Source organism: Capsicum annuum, chromosome 8, assembly GCF_002878395.1.
Source record: "Capsicum annuum cultivar UCD-10X-F1 chromosome 8, UCD10Xv1.1, whole genome shotgun sequence".
In the NCBI taxonomy this organism is placed as follows: Eukaryota; Viridiplantae; Streptophyta; class Magnoliopsida; order Solanales; family Solanaceae; genus Capsicum; species Capsicum annuum.
This window is the reverse complement of record NC_061118.1, coordinates 36663871-36679429: the sequence shown is the minus strand read 5'-3', so window position 1 is coordinate 36679429 and position 15559 is coordinate 36663871. Positions and strand designations below refer to the sequence as shown.

At 35.4% G+C, this 15559-nt stretch overlaps 1 protein-coding gene across 1 annotated transcript; it reads left to right on the top strand.

Moving 5' to 3' along the window:
• Positions 1-3240: 3240 nt before the first annotated feature.
• Positions 3241-7650, top strand: LOC107845662 (axial regulator YABBY 1). Its single transcript, XM_016690094.2, has 7 exons — positions 3241-3945; positions 4286-4432; positions 4572-4689; positions 5880-5928; positions 6284-6359; positions 6599-6673; positions 7268-7650. The coding sequence occupies exons 1-7, from the start codon at positions 3826-3828 to the stop codon at positions 7334-7336; spliced, it is 654 nt and encodes a 217-aa protein (XP_016545580.1). The 5' UTR covers positions 3241-3825; the 3' UTR covers positions 7337-7650.
• Positions 7651-15559: the final 7909 nt, after the last annotated feature.

Sequence of the window (15559 nt, the reverse complement as noted above, 5' to 3'; positions counted from 1 at the left end):
CTGTCTGGTAATCATTCACAATATTCATATAATAGAGGAAAATGCGGAATTATTTAATAGAACGGAATCATGGTCATAATTTTGATATAAATTCAACAAGGGTAAATGAAATCCAAAACCATCTAATGACATCTGAAAGCTGTTTGCATAATCTCTACTACATGACCAATAACGCTGTCTGAAAACTGGGACAAGACCCCCAGTAAACCAAAACCATAACTGATAATAAATGTCTGAAAATAACTAGGCTTTTTGAAATATAGAGGCTCACCGACTAGATCCTGCACTTCTGTCTGAAGAAATCTACTGCTTATCAGGACCCCTAGACTGTGCCTCAAAACCTAGAAGGTAGGGGGTCAATACAGATGTATTGGTATGTAGAGCTAGGGGTGTTCATGGTTTGGTTTTAAACCAAACTGAATCACAATCCAAACCAAATCGATTAAAAAACCCGATATTTGGTTAGGTTTGGTTTGGTTTGGTTTTGAATTTTAAAAACCGATACTAATTTGGTTTGGTTTGGTTTCACTCTAAAATAACCGATAAAATAACCAAACCGAACCGATATAAATATTTGTTACGTTTTATGTTTTAATCATGATTTAACTTTAGTCGTAATAGATTAAGTCATATCTTCATCCAGTTGATAGTACCTTATGAGATTCTAAATGAATTTCGCACTTTGAATGGCAAATGATACTAATTGTGAAAATAATAACTTGTTGTATATTGAAATTTATAGCTGAGATTCATTAGACTATAGACAATCACTAATTTTAACTTTCTTTTTGAACCTTGTTAAACAAGAAGTTTATGTGTTCACCTTATGGGGAGTTTATCATATCATTCTGTTAAATGTAGTTTTAAAATATTTTTTTAGAAGCGTTCATATGTTGTTGTTTATAGCTTTGCCGAAGTATAACACTCAGTCGACATTTTAGTTTCAAGGTTGAGATACAACACTCGGTTAATATCTCATATGTTAGATTGGAATTGTTTTCTTAAATTTTCAGATTTTACCATTAGCTAAAGTTATAAACCGAAAAAACCGAACCAAACCGAACTAAACCGATGGTTATTTTTTTGTTTGGTTTGATTTGATTTTAGAAATTTAAAAACCAACTAAGTTGGTTTGGTTATGGTTTTGATCAAGAACCGACCCAAATCGATCCATGAACACCCCTATGTATAGCAATCCAAAATAAAGCTTTTAGTATAAATAAAATAGTTGAGAGCTAGTCATAAAACATCACATACGGTATAAATTCCCAAAACACATGGGCATATTTGATAATCATAAAACTTTTCTGTCAATGCAGCCTCTGATCTTTGTATCACTTCTGAGTTAGGTGGCACTCCCCTACAAGTCTGATATTCTACGGGCTATATGGAATCCACCATTGACTCGGCGGGGAAGCCCCCAACCCAAGTGTGCCTCAAGGGTTGGAGCGTCTGAGTCTGATACGCCACAGGGCACTAGGCTAGTAGTGTATAATAATATACCCGGATCGGCTAATCACGGCTTTTGACAATGAGTTGTCTGAACCCGTGCCTTCTTCGGGGAACTACCTAAGCTCTCTTTATGCCCAATTTTAGTCTATTTTGAAACATGCACCATTCTAGTTTCAAAAATCTAAAAATCTGATTTCAAACATGTATTCTATTTTGTTCTGAATTAACATGGCATTATTTGAGTTGGTGTCGTCACACCAAGACTTGTAAGTCCTATTTATGAGCCATAATGCATCATGCATGATTCTTTCATCAAAACTCAATTCAAACCACCCAAACATGCAAATAGTATAAGAGATTTCATGTTCCGAAAGCACAAGTCAAAACTATGCAAAGATTATCATTCTTTCAATAACAATGTGGTGGTTCTGAAATCTTTGTCAAACCATGCAACTATTTCCCTTAGATATTCATATTCAATATTTATCAATACAAACAACCCTCTTTTTTGAATTCAAAAATCATATTCAAGTCATAGCAATAATCAAGATATTTCATACCATGCTTTTCAAGATGCATTTCAAAACAATTCATATCATATGAAAGATGGGAAAATCATAACAAGAGAGGGATTCATTATAATTCATGCTCTCAATTGCATATTCATCCTTAAACACATGCATACATATATGTAGAATTTCAAATCTATTTGGGGAAAGGTCTAAAGACCAAAACAATGTCATTGACACTTCTAAAACATGTTCTATGCCCACGAGATTTTTAGGAAAACTCCACGTACCTCAATTTAGGAATTTGACAAATGATTCTTGAAGCCTACGGTTTGGGGATTCCAAATCTTCAATTAGTTTTGAAAATTCACGGTTGAATCTTGAGTTATTTGGGTTTTTAGTTTAAAACCCTAGAGAGTGTTCTTGAGTAATTTGGATGATTGTGAATGTATTCTGGTGTCTTTGGGATTAAATCTCGTGTTTAAGCTGATAAGGGGGGTGAAAAATACCTAATGTACCCTTAATAAGACGGAATAATAATATAACTGGGAGCCCGATTTTATGGGCCACCGCGACGCCCCACAATCGCGGTGGCTCACTGGAAATTGACGAATGGGATTCTTAGGGTCACCGCGACGCGGAGCCATCACGTTGTCCCACTGGTTGGGACCTGGAGCTTCAGCACGACGCGCCACAATCGCGCTAGGCTACTGAAATTTGACAATTGTTAAATAAACCCCCTCTGCGACGCGTCAAGCATCAAAATGACGGTGTTTTGCGACTAGGACTTAAATTAGCCATAACTTCTTGCCCGGGTATCGGATTTGGGCGAATCTTATATCGACGAAAAGCTCATTCAATTTCCCACATGATAAAAAGTTGAAATTAGGGAAATTATATGTGGTTTAAACTTTACTCACTTTGGAAGTCAAAAATGAGACTAAGTCTCTTTGACATCATTCTAGTCATTTAACTCTAAGAGCATATTACCACGAGCTAATGCATTGACAATGCGGGGCGTTACAATTATGTATTTGATCTATTTTTGCATCTTTTTTCGCATTCCTTTTCTTATCTATTTGAGTAGTCCGTTACTAGCCATTTTCGGACTACGGGTTTGGCTTGCCTACTGGTGGGTTATAGTAGGCGTCATAAATTGGGTCGTGACATGCTGACACTCATGAGATGCACACAATCGTTACATGTAGGTTGGACCCTTGGGCTCACCCCATGTCCTAGATAAACTCCTTCGACACTCTTAGGACATGCTATACAACATTTTAGATGTCATTATCTCCCGCATTTCCCTTCTGCCAGATGCTTCTTGTGATGGCCGATGTCAATACACGACGCCTACATCATTGTTGACACTTAGTGCAACCCCTTCCGGGTGCACATTGTGACGAGCGCCAAAGCACATTGAGAGCAGACCGTAACATTCCAGATGTCTGATTTTGATTTTTCCACTTGCTAGGAGTAGATTTTACTATAAATGGTCACGCACTTCAACATGGCATATCGGAAATAATGTAAATAAAGAAATGAGTCCAAAAAGTAAAGAATTTGGTGATCCATCAAGTGCTCCTATTTCCTATACCCTGTTACATTAGGTCGGTTTGTGTGTGTATGTCTCTCTCTCCTCTATTACACACACTTGACTTGATAACTCAGAAAAAGAAGAAAAAAAAAAAAGTAAAAAGCAGAGAATTAGGAAGGAAGGAGCCGAACCCTATCCAATATAAAACTCAGAGGAGGCTTGATCAGTCAATCATCAATCAATCAAATCAAGAAGAGAGAAGGAAGTCTCAAATCAGGAATTAGGAATCTTATCATCATATCTCTCACATTATTTCACTCACTCAAAATGTCATCTTCATCTGCTGCTTTTGCTCCGGACCACCACCTCCACCACCATCACCTCTCTCCTCCTTCTGGGGAACAACTCTGTTATGTTCAATGCAACTTTTGTGACACTGTTCTCGCGGTATCATATCACTTTCTTCCCTCTTGTCCCTACCCTTTTCACAATATAATTTATTCCTAACTTTGCCTCACATGCTTTATATTTCTTACTCTTGACATCAAGGTTGAAACCCTTTTTTCACCCCCTTAATTAATTGCTAGTATGTTGTTTTCCCCTCGATCTCTTCCTTGGCATTTCTTCTTAAAGCAAGTGCTCCTTTTAGCTTAATTTGCTGTACTTGCTATACTATACATATCATGAACTAGTTTGTTGCTTGATATGTTAAAGTTTTGTTGGCTAAACCCTTTTAGCTAAAATATTGTGCATTTGATATTTTAAAAAAAAAAAAATTGTGGTACAGGTGAGTGTTCCTTGCTCGAGTTTCTTCAAGAATGTGACAGTCAGATGTGGTCACTGCACCAACCTTCTGTCTGTTAACATTATTCTCCCCACTGCTGCTAATCAGCTTCATCTCCCCCATTCTTTCTTTTCTCCTCAGAATCTTCTGGTATGTAAAATCCTCTTTACATTTCTCCTTGTAATTAATCTAGCGTCTAATATAATATAGCACTACACATTTTATTTTTCTCAACTTGTTTGTATCGCCCTAATCTTCTCTGTGTTGTTCCAATTTTACACTTTTTCAGGATGAGATTCGGAATAATCCACCAACTTTGCTGATGAATCAACCAATTAACCCGAATGAATCACTCATGCCAGTTCGAGGAGTTGATGAACTTCCAAAGCCACCAGTCGCCAACAGACGTAAGATTAATTAAGTTTTAAAAATTATATGACAAAAATACGTTTACTATTAACACAGTTTTTAACAGTACCAAATTTTAATTTCAACATATGGAGTACTGTACCTTTAAAACAAACTATCCAGCTCAAGCCTTTCTAGTGAATAGCGGTTTTTTTAGCAAATGAAGAAAGAGTAGGCATTGTTTTCTGTTTTTTTCTTCAACAATGTCTAAACTTTTCTTTGTCCATATGAATAATTTTTTGGGTAAGGCTCATTTGCCATTTTTTTCTTGCCTGCCTTCCTTCTACAAAATTTTCCAAATATAAGTACTTTCCCATAGAGCCAAGTTTAAAAATTGCAGCTTAAAAGTTTTTGCATTGTTCATCAACAGTTTTCTGTATTACAAGTGAACCATATATATGTGCCTACCTACCATGATGTTGGTAGATGAACTTTGCTTCTCCAGGGGTAATTGGGCAGGGAGGTGTAAAAGACATAGTTAAATGAACAAAAAATATTCTTCTTGTAACGATTTAAGCTTTAAATAAGATGGTCAAACAACTTCAACAGGGAGAATGGTGGAAGTATGTAACATTCTTAATTTAAGAGATTCAATTAAACCTCTTCTCATTCAACGAAAAATTATATTTTCATATGCCATCTTCTTGGCACGAGGTACTTGTAGGTACATATAAGATGTAGGTTGTATATATAATCATATCGTTGAATCCGCTTAATATGCGGTAAACTTCTAATACAGTATCAAAGAATTGCTTTAGGTGTTGTAGGCTCAAATATTTTCTAAGGTTTACTTTTATTTTAATTATATTTAAGATTACAAGTTCTTTTTTTCTTTTTTTTTCAAGTCAAATTATGCAATAGAGAGAGTACATTTTTCTCTCTCATTCTTTGTGGGTTTGGAAGAAAAAGAGAAGTGTCCCCCGGAAAACTAGATGGATTTCGAACCACCACAGAATCTACATGAAAAGATAGAGAAAAGGATACACAGATAGATAGATGATTAGGTAATTATCATGAAATGATGTGATAGACGTAGCCAAAAAAGTAGTATTCTCTTTTGGTCCCGGGGTGGATAAAGGGGGGGGCGGGGGTTACTTCTACTTACTGGTATTATACAGAAAGTCAGCCAAGTAATTTTTTAACATCCTGTTTTGTTTGTCTGCATGTCTTTACACTACTAATTTTCCAGCTCCGGAGAAGAGACAGAGAGTCCCATCTGCTTACAATCGATTCATCAAGTATGTTTTTCGCTACCGTTTCACCGTAGACTTTTTTCAAACAAAAAAAAAATATTTGTTCATGAAATTTGATTAGTTTTTTAAAAGTTATACACAAAGGCATAGACAAGTTTTTGGTGAAATTTCACTTTTGCTGGCAAAGCTTTAAAATAAAATTTGAAGTAAATCGCATAGCCGAATATAACTTAAAAAACTTATGTCTATTTCAAGTTTGAAAAACTAAATGTATAGTCAAACTCTAGCTACATCTTTTCTTTTAACATTTTTTTCATATTTAATGAAAAAAAAAAGATTTAAATATTCAAGTTAAAGAAGCATATTAATATACGAAATGACATTGAAAAAAACAATGCAGGGACGAGATCCAACGTATCAAGGCTGGAAATCCCGATATAAGTCACAGGGAGGCCTTCAGTGCTGCTGCAAAGAATGTAAGATCAATAATATTCCAAAATAATACTACTATATTTATTCTTCAACATAGTTTAATATTCACAAAAATAAAAGATTCTATGTATTTAGGCATTATATATATAGTTACTTTTTTTTTTGAATTCCTTTTAACTAGGGTTTTGTTTGACTAGGGTTTGATACATTCATTAATTCATGTGTTGGTTTTTACAAACATCATTGAATTTTGTGTTTTGTTTGTTTGTCTTGTTGTTCTCAGTGGGCCCATTTCCCACACATTCATTTCGGACTTATGCCTGATCAACCCGTGAAGAAACCCAACGCATGTCAACAGGTACCCTTTCATCAAAGCCCTAGAATGAGCTAATATATACTACTAGCTTTCGTTTAATTTATTTGTCTTATTTTTTTTTGGATCTTTTTATATGACATCTTTAACACAATAAGATTAAAGAAATATTTTGATATATTGTGCATTTTTTTAATTTAATATCATAAAATTTGATGATATTCTTTACTTTTTTAAACTTTGTATAAAGTAAAAATAAGAAAAAACAAAGTTAAAATGGATGAAGTAATTAAATAAAGCACCGTTTCTCATTTGTATTTATACATGGAGAACTAACTATTCTAAAATGTGCTAACGTGCATTCTTTATTGTAAGGAGGCTTTACCTTCAATAAACTGACAGTGTAAAAGAACTTATTATTATATATTATTAGCTCACGTAAATGATAACCGCAAGTAACATATGTTTATAATTAAATGGATTAGTAACCTAAGAGTTATTGCATTCAATCTGCTGCAACATGCTAAAATATATATACGGTTGGTATCAAAATTCTTTACAACGTTATTAAATAGATTTAAATAGTACTATATAGTTTTATTGGTTTTGATATTATTTTTCCGATTGCGAAATGTGTAGGAAGGGGAGGATGTTCTGATGAAGGAAGGATTTCTTGGTCCAGCAAACATTGGTGTATCTCCTTACTGATGATTAAGGAAGTGAAGCAATGACCTCCTTCTGTTGCAATGAATTGTCTTGTCTTATTTTATGTCTAATTAATGTTAATTAGTTTTATCTAAAAGGATTAGGGTTCCTGTTCTATGTTGTCTTTGAAGAAGTTTCTCTAGGGTTTAAGTAATTTCAACATGCATGCATGTATGTTTTATTATGTCTTTGAAGAAGACATTCTAACTGTTTCAGGCTGCTTAGTTTCTAGTTCGTACGTGGTACTGATGGAAAGGATTCTGTTGAAAAAGTGTTTGCTTATTAATGCTAATAACTAAGCTTTCTGAAACTCCCAATATCTGCTTCTAGTACTCTATGTTTGATTAATGTCGTTAAAACTATTATAGTATTACGAATTTCAATTCCCGGCCCCCACTAATTAGTTGTTTTCCTTTTCTTCTTCTTCTTTTTGATATTTGCAATGACGAAGTCGGAAATTTCATCGCGAGCGTTCAAAATTTAATATGTATGTCTAGCTAGAAAGTAGCTTTTTACCTATATATACAGTATAATTTTTTCTATATACACAAAGAATAATCCTCGGATGAAGGGCGTTTAGCTAACCACCTTTCGTTCTTAGTAGTTCCGCCACTCTGAGCTGTTTGGGTCTTTCCTTTCTGTCATTAGAACCTTTTCTTACAATATCTCCCTACCTATACATTGTGCCTTCATTCACGAACTGACAATTTCGTTAATGGGTCATCAAATCTATGTTATTAGTATAAGTTCACCTTTTCTTTACCCTTTCCCAGGAGTTCTAATTCTTTTTATTTCCTTGGTGACTCGAATCCACGACTATACAGTTAAAGGTAAAGGGTGTGTTGGTCTAATCTATGTTGTTCGTCTATAATCATTGACAACCAAATAATCAACTACTCTTATATATATTGAAGCACATTCTTCTAAGGAGAAATCTAAGTAGAAGGGTTAAACTAGAATACTGCATTCTCTATTGTAATCTAGTTTGGTCTGTAAATACTCCCTCTGTTTCAAATTGATTGACTTTTTTTTACTTGGCATGAAATTTAAGAAAATAAATCGACTTTTTAATCTTGTTACCTTAAATTAAAGATATGTCAAACATACCAACGTGTCTTTTAATCTTGTCGACTTAAACACACCGGGCAGGTGGAAACTGTAAAGCCAAGCTGTGTGCTGCTTCCTCAGTTAAGTTCTATATGCTTTTACTACAAACGTGGGCTTTCTTATTACTCCCTCTATTTAAAAAAGAATGACCTACTTTGACTTGGCACAAAGTTTAAAAAAATAAAGAAGACTTTTGAATCTTGTGGCCTTAAATTAAAGTTGCGTCAAGTGTACAAAAATGTCCTTTAATCTTGTGGTCCTAAATATGTCATGTGGAAAGTAGAAATTAAGGTATTACCCAAAAAGGAAAGGAGTCATTCCTTTTTAAACAAACTAAAAAGGAAAGTGGGTCAGGCCTTTATGCCAAAAAGACTCTTTATCCAAACTATTTTGTCAAATACTCACAAGTTTTAAATCCTTTGCCAAATACCCACTTAATTCCACCTCACCACCAACTTTTCTAACTTAACAATTTCAGCCTCAACCTTTATAATAATTCACTTTAACCCAATACTTTCAACTTAATAAATTCACCCACAAGTTTCTAATAATACGCTTCAACCCACTCCATCATCCACCATTATATATATAAAAATAATATCTAGGTTTCCAAAAATATTTAAAAAAATAATTCCAAAAGCTAAAAATAGAAAGTGGTTATTTTTCCCACCAAAAAGCTCCGATTCCGGCCACTTTTCCGGCGTTATTTTCCGGCGATCAGTTGTAAATTAGTCCACAAACATCATAAGCTTGTCCATTGTATCCATTGTTACCCCATTTGTTTCCTATCTTCTCAAACATACTTTCCACCATTGTTAAAAAGCTTTAAATCATTCACATTACTCAAAACCACTTTAGAAAGTGCATTACAGCAGCTCAGGCGACTCCAAGTTTATTTCTTTATTCCATAAACCCAACAATCATTGATTACAAGCAATATTTGCAATTTCAAGTATTTGTACGAAAATCTGCGCAGTCATCGACCGTGCATACAAAACGACATAGATCATAAGCATAATCTACCATCGACTGAAACTTAATTCTAGGATGTCTATTGCATAATTTGTTCTGGTTTCTGGTGATTTCATGGGAGAATGGGTGGAGACTTCGAAATGTTGAAAATGGAGATCATTTACCAAGGTGACAATTCCCATTCCTGTTCGCTGCAACAGTTCGTACGACAAATTTGTTGCAAGCGTAATGCAGAGCGGGGATCTAGATTGCGCGCCGAGCGACGTGGTGATTAGTTATGTAATTCATTCGAGGGAAAAGGTGAATCCTACGATCATAAATAGCGATGTACGTGTGCTGGCGTACATAATGGATGCTGATGCAGATGGCTTTAGGCCAATTTTGAGGATAAATGTGGTTGACAGGTCCTTTGAAGGATCGTTGAATTTATCAGCACCCCACCGCGGCGCCCGGCAGTCGGCGATGATTTGATCAACGACGATTTGAAAGATTACGAGAACGATGTCGATGATACAATTAATATGGAAGATTATTCTATGCACATGGAAGACTTTTCATCGGACTTGCAAGATGATAAAGAAGACCATGAAACGGAATCATAAGCAGGACACTCCTTCACCGACGGAACCAATTTCTGTTGTGGTCAAACATTCACCGATAAAAAAGAGCTGAAAATGCAACTAAACTCAGCAGTGGCGAGGCAGTCTTTTGATTATTATATGGAGAAGAGCTGCACGAAATTGATGAAGGCGCAATGCTTATCTCGTAGTTGTGGGTGGCTGTTGCGGGCAAAAAAGTACGACACCTCGGACAGATTTTGCATATACAAGTATGTCGGGATGCACACGTGCGGCATTGAAAATGCCACCCGCAGGCACGAAAAAGTCTCATCCGAATTGATTGCTTCAGTATGCGTAAATCATTTTCGAGATGGTAAGGGTCCAAGCATAAGAGAAATTCAAAGAATTGTATTTAAGGAGTTGCGTTACAACGCAAGCTATTGGATGTGTTGGAAAGGAAGTGTAATTGCGAAGAACATCATTCGCGGGACACCGGAGCACGGATATGCTTACTTGCTGGCTTTTTCCCGCATATTGGAGTTATTGAATCCTGGGTCTTCTTACTCTATCATGGTAAACCAGATGGATAGATCGTTCGTTTACTACTTCTTAGCATTCGTAACTTGTATACAAGGATATGCCGTCGATGGCACACATTTGTATGGCAAGTACGGGGACGTTCTGCTGAGCGCCGTTGCACAGGACACTGAAAATCATATATTTCCAATTGCCTTTTGTGTCATCAATAAAGAGAACGATGCTTCTTGGACCTTCTTCTTCCAGAAGCTGAAGTCTATCATAGAAGATGAACCAGATCTATGTGTCATCTCCGACAGGCACATTAGCATCGCCAATGTTTTCTCTCGTGTATACAGTCGTGCACATCACGGACTTTGCATGAGGCACCTCGCTGAAAATCTTCGCATAAATCAACACTGCGGAGAACATCTTTATCTATTCTATGCCGTGGCAAAGGCTTATTCCTTTGATGAGTTTAGCGATAATTTTGTGGAATTGAAGAGTAAATGCCCTGAGGCAGCTCATGTCCTTGAAAATGTGCTTGGTTTTGAAAAATGGAGAAGAGCACACTTTCTGGGCAATAGGTACGATGTGATGACACAAATATTGCCGAGTCGCTCAACTCAATTTTAATGGATGAACGGGAGTACCCCGTGTCCTACATATTTAATTCAATTGCTAAAATATTTAGTGAAAAGTTTAGGGAGCGGCATGCATTTGTCGGTGGTAAAGAGAACATATTTGTGCCTTCTGCAGAAAGGATCCTAAAGGATAATAAGAGTGCGAGCGATTCCTTGTATATGGGTAATCCAAACGGGGTTCTCGACGAGTATACGGTGTTCGGCAATGACGTTACTGCCAAGGTCAATCTCTTGGAGAGGAGTTGTTCTTGTCGGAAATTTGACTTGGTGAAAATGTCGTGCGAACACGCGATGGCAGCTTTGCGAGCAAAGTACGGCGATGGCGAAGATTATGGTAACTTCATCTACGACTACTCTTCGCCAATTTATAAAGCTCAAAGTTACCTCCTCGCATACTCGAAAGCAATTACGTGGTCCCTCCGGAGGCTGAATAGACTGTGCCACAGGAATTGGTAGACACCAAAATTTCTCCATCCCGGTACGATCCCAAACTCAGAAGGAATAAAGTCAAACGCACTAAGGGCGTCGGTGAGACATTCAAGTCCAAAAGGAGGAATAGGTGCTCAATATGCAAGAAATCCGGACACAAAAGAACCACGTGTAGAATGGGCATCAAATCATAAATAGGCTTTTTTTTAGCTTCAGTTGTAAAGCTACTGTTTTGGGGGATGAATGTTCATTTCTATAGATTTTAATGTTCAGTTATTATCGACCTAAAGCTTTGTCTACGATAGACTATCTATAGTCTACAGTATATATAATATATGGTTTATAAAATATTATGTATTGATTATATTATCTCTCCAATCGATGCAATGAATCATTATTTTTCTTTTTTCCTGTTCCTATTTATTAAAAAGCTGCACAAAACGTCTCTTCACGAGAAAAAATAGCTGGTATACGCATACGAAACGTTTTCTCTTGTCATACAGGTCGACCTACCATTGGGTGGATATATGAATAGACGCAATCTACAGGTCTATAAGTACAGGCCCTCTTTCTACGCAACCCTTCAGTTTTCTCTAAACCGAAAATATCAGAAATCGTCTTTTCTTCTTCACGCAAATCAAAAAAATGCCTCCAAGAAGGATACCCCTGCGCCCTATCAGACGTGTTCCTCCGAGGCACTACGACCTCCTCCTCCTAAGGAATGATTTAGACCGGCTTTTCTACGGGCTGGGTCAAGACCGCATCTACCTGGAGTGGGAGCTCCGTTGAATTGCTCGTTTCTTGGGGGCAATTCTGGAAAGGCTCGAAATGGGAGGCCCTGGCCACCTCCCCCCCCCCCCCCACCATCCCCATAATTTAGTTTAAATGTTTTATTTTAGTATGTGTTTTTAAGTTTTTTTTATTTGTTCATTGCTGAAGAAGCTTTCTTTGTAGAATCTTGTTAGAAGAAATCTTCTTTCATTTTTCCCTTTTTGATGTAAATTTTATTATGTAATGCAATGAACAATTTTAATACAACTATGTTTCAGTTTCTTTTAACATTGTGTGTTTGTCATCTTTGTTCTGATCCCTTGTTTGAAAACTCGAATCAAATATGTCTGCCTTTTCAAGTTACAGCATTGTGGCTCGACTAATTTTCTGAAGAGTAGAATCTAATGTTTAGATTTTATACAAAGTATTTCGTTGACTGTACATATTAGTCGATCGTAGACTACATGAATCGGTAGATCATCGAGTAAATTAAAACAAATAATAACAGATTTTCAAAAAATAATTTAATTTTAAAAGATTTAAACAAATTATCACATGTTATGTGGCTGGTGGAAGAAAATAATTAAATTAAAAATGATTTAAATAGATAATCACACGTTTTGGGAATTATGAAAGACAATTATTAAATTAAAAAAAATAATAGTAACATGTATTTTGGGCTGGTGGAAGAAAATAATTAAATATAATATGATTTAAATGGACAATCACATGTTTTGTGGTTGGTGGAAATAATTTAATTAAAAAGGATTTAAATAGATGATGTTGGACTGGTGGTGACACTTAATAGACCATCGTATATCATGCACTATGTCCTCCATCGATCAGTCTGGTATATCGTAGACTTTCACGTTTATTATTGCATCGACTGATTTCATTATTATGCGTAGACCATGGTGATCTATGTACACAGTTATAGACCATCACTTGAATGTAGTTAAAAAATGATTAAATACATTATGAATAAATGTGGTGTGAATTTCTACACATGTTAAGGAGTGTAAACAAGTCACATAATCATATTAGAGCTTAGACAAATTAGGGAGGGTGAATTAAGAAGTGTGTGGATGGGTAGTGGTTGAATGCTCAATATCGTAAGAGTAATGTTTCTCAAAGCACAACTATGTATTGAGGATGATAAATGTTTTACCACTTTCAATTGCACACACTCTTTTGATTTAGAGATGGTGATGAAAGAAATATGTGTAATGTATAAGCATCAAATACAATACATATCCTATATACATACTTATGCTTTGTTTAAACATTACTCTTACGATATTGAACATTCAACCACTACCCATCCACACACTTCTTAATTCACCCTCCCTAATTTGTCTAAGCTCTAATATGATTATGTGACTTGTTTACACTCCTTCACATGTGTAGAAATCCACACCACATTTATTGATAATTTATTTAATTATTTTTTAATTATATCCAAGTGATGGTCTATAACCTTGTACATAGATCATCGTGGTATACGCCTAATCATGATATCAGTCGATGTGATAATAAACGAGTAAGTCTACGATAGACTATACTGATCGATGGATGACATAGTTCATGATCTACGACGGTCTATTAAGTGTCATCACCAGTCCAAGATCATCTGTTTAAATCATTTTTAATGTAATTATTTTCTTTCACCGGCCCCAAAACATGTGATTATCCATTTAAATCATACTATATTTAATTATTTTTTTCCACCAGCCCTAAAACATGTTACTATTATCTATTTAAATTTTTTTTAATTTAATTATTCATTTTTTAACTACCTCCACGTGATGGTCTATAGATGTGTACAAAGATCACGGTAGTCTACGCATAATCAGGATATCAGTCGATGCACTAATAAAGGTGTAAGTCTATGGTAAACCATACAAATCGATGGCTGACATAGGTCATGATCTACGACAGTCTATTTAGTGTCACCACCAGTTCAAAAGAGAAAAAATACTTTTCCAACGGTAAAAAACGGCTACTTTTGTAAGCCATTAGTGTGAATACTTTGTTTTTACTTCATATATAAGGTGTGCATCCCTCCTTATTTTATTTCATCAATTTTATTTTGTTTTTAAAAATTCTACAATGTCGCAAGCATCTCAATCATCCAATTCTAAAAATACTCTAATTTGTCATTGTGGGAATGCGGCTGTCTTGAGGATGTCACGCACGGATTCAAATTCAAGTCGCAAATTTTATAATTGTGCAATTGCAAAGGTGAGGTGTGCGTGTTTTTTTATTAAAGTTAAGTTAATGGTTATGTAATTATTTTTTTTCCTAGGATAATGGCGCATGCTCGTTTTTCAAATGGCTTGATGAGCTATCACCTCCATCCAGTCCATCAACGTTTATTCCGGGACTCGAGACATCAAATTTTCAAGGCTTGGAAATATTTAATCTACTACAAAGGCTCCAACAATGCGAAGAAAATAAAAATTTTCTCATGACTTTGTTCAAAGAAGCCGAAGAACAGAGGGATCACTTTAAACTATTGCTACATGACACCCAAATAAAGAGGGATCAACGAAAACAAAAATTGGTTTTGGCCGAAGAAAGAGAAAATGTCCTAAAAATGATGTTATGTGCTATAATGCTAGTATTCATTCTTTGGAAAAGTGTAACATGGATGTAGTGATACTGAATAAATAATAATAGTTCTACTTTTGTATAATGTTAAATACTATTTTTGATAGAACCATAGTCGATTTAACAACACGTCAACTTAAATTCGACCAGCAGGGTAATGATAGACTGTGCATTCGGTATATGGAATATTAAGTATGCATTCTATGATATCAAGCATACAATGTACCAACTATGACCACACCCTACATATTCAAATTCCATGCCACAAATTAGTTTGATAGAAACAGATTCAGCTCAGAATCATAACAAGTTTAATAAAATAAAAGAATAATTGTCATATCCTACCACCAGATCCTTAAAACTTCATATTTGTGAAATAAAAAAAAATTATCATATCCTAACAACTCATCATTTAACAACAAATCAAACATCTTAGCATTTAAATGTCTCTTTCCCTAAGTTCCTCATCAACACAAGTGTTACTGTTGATTTCATCAACAATGTCCATGACCATATCTGTTTGGACAGCTTCAACTTATTTTTCTCAACAATTGCAGTTGCTTCTTCATTCTCACCTTCTTCTCCTTCCTTTTCAGCATGTGCATCAGCTGCTGTTT

Bases quoted from the DNA above. Each gene is read 5' to 3' on its own strand.
- LOC107845662 (XM_016690094.2), top strand. From the start codon at position 3,826: ATGTCATCTTCATCTGCTGCTTTTGCTCCGGACCACCACCTCCACCAC. The intron at 4,433-4,571 runs GTATGTAAAATC...ACACTTTTTCAG, and splicing joins TTTCTCCTCAGAATCTTCTG to GATGAGATTCGGAATAATCC. The intron at 6,360-6,598 runs GTAAGATCAATA...TGTTGTTCTCAG, and splicing joins TCAGTGCTGCTGCAAAGAAT to TGGGCCCATTTCCCACACAT.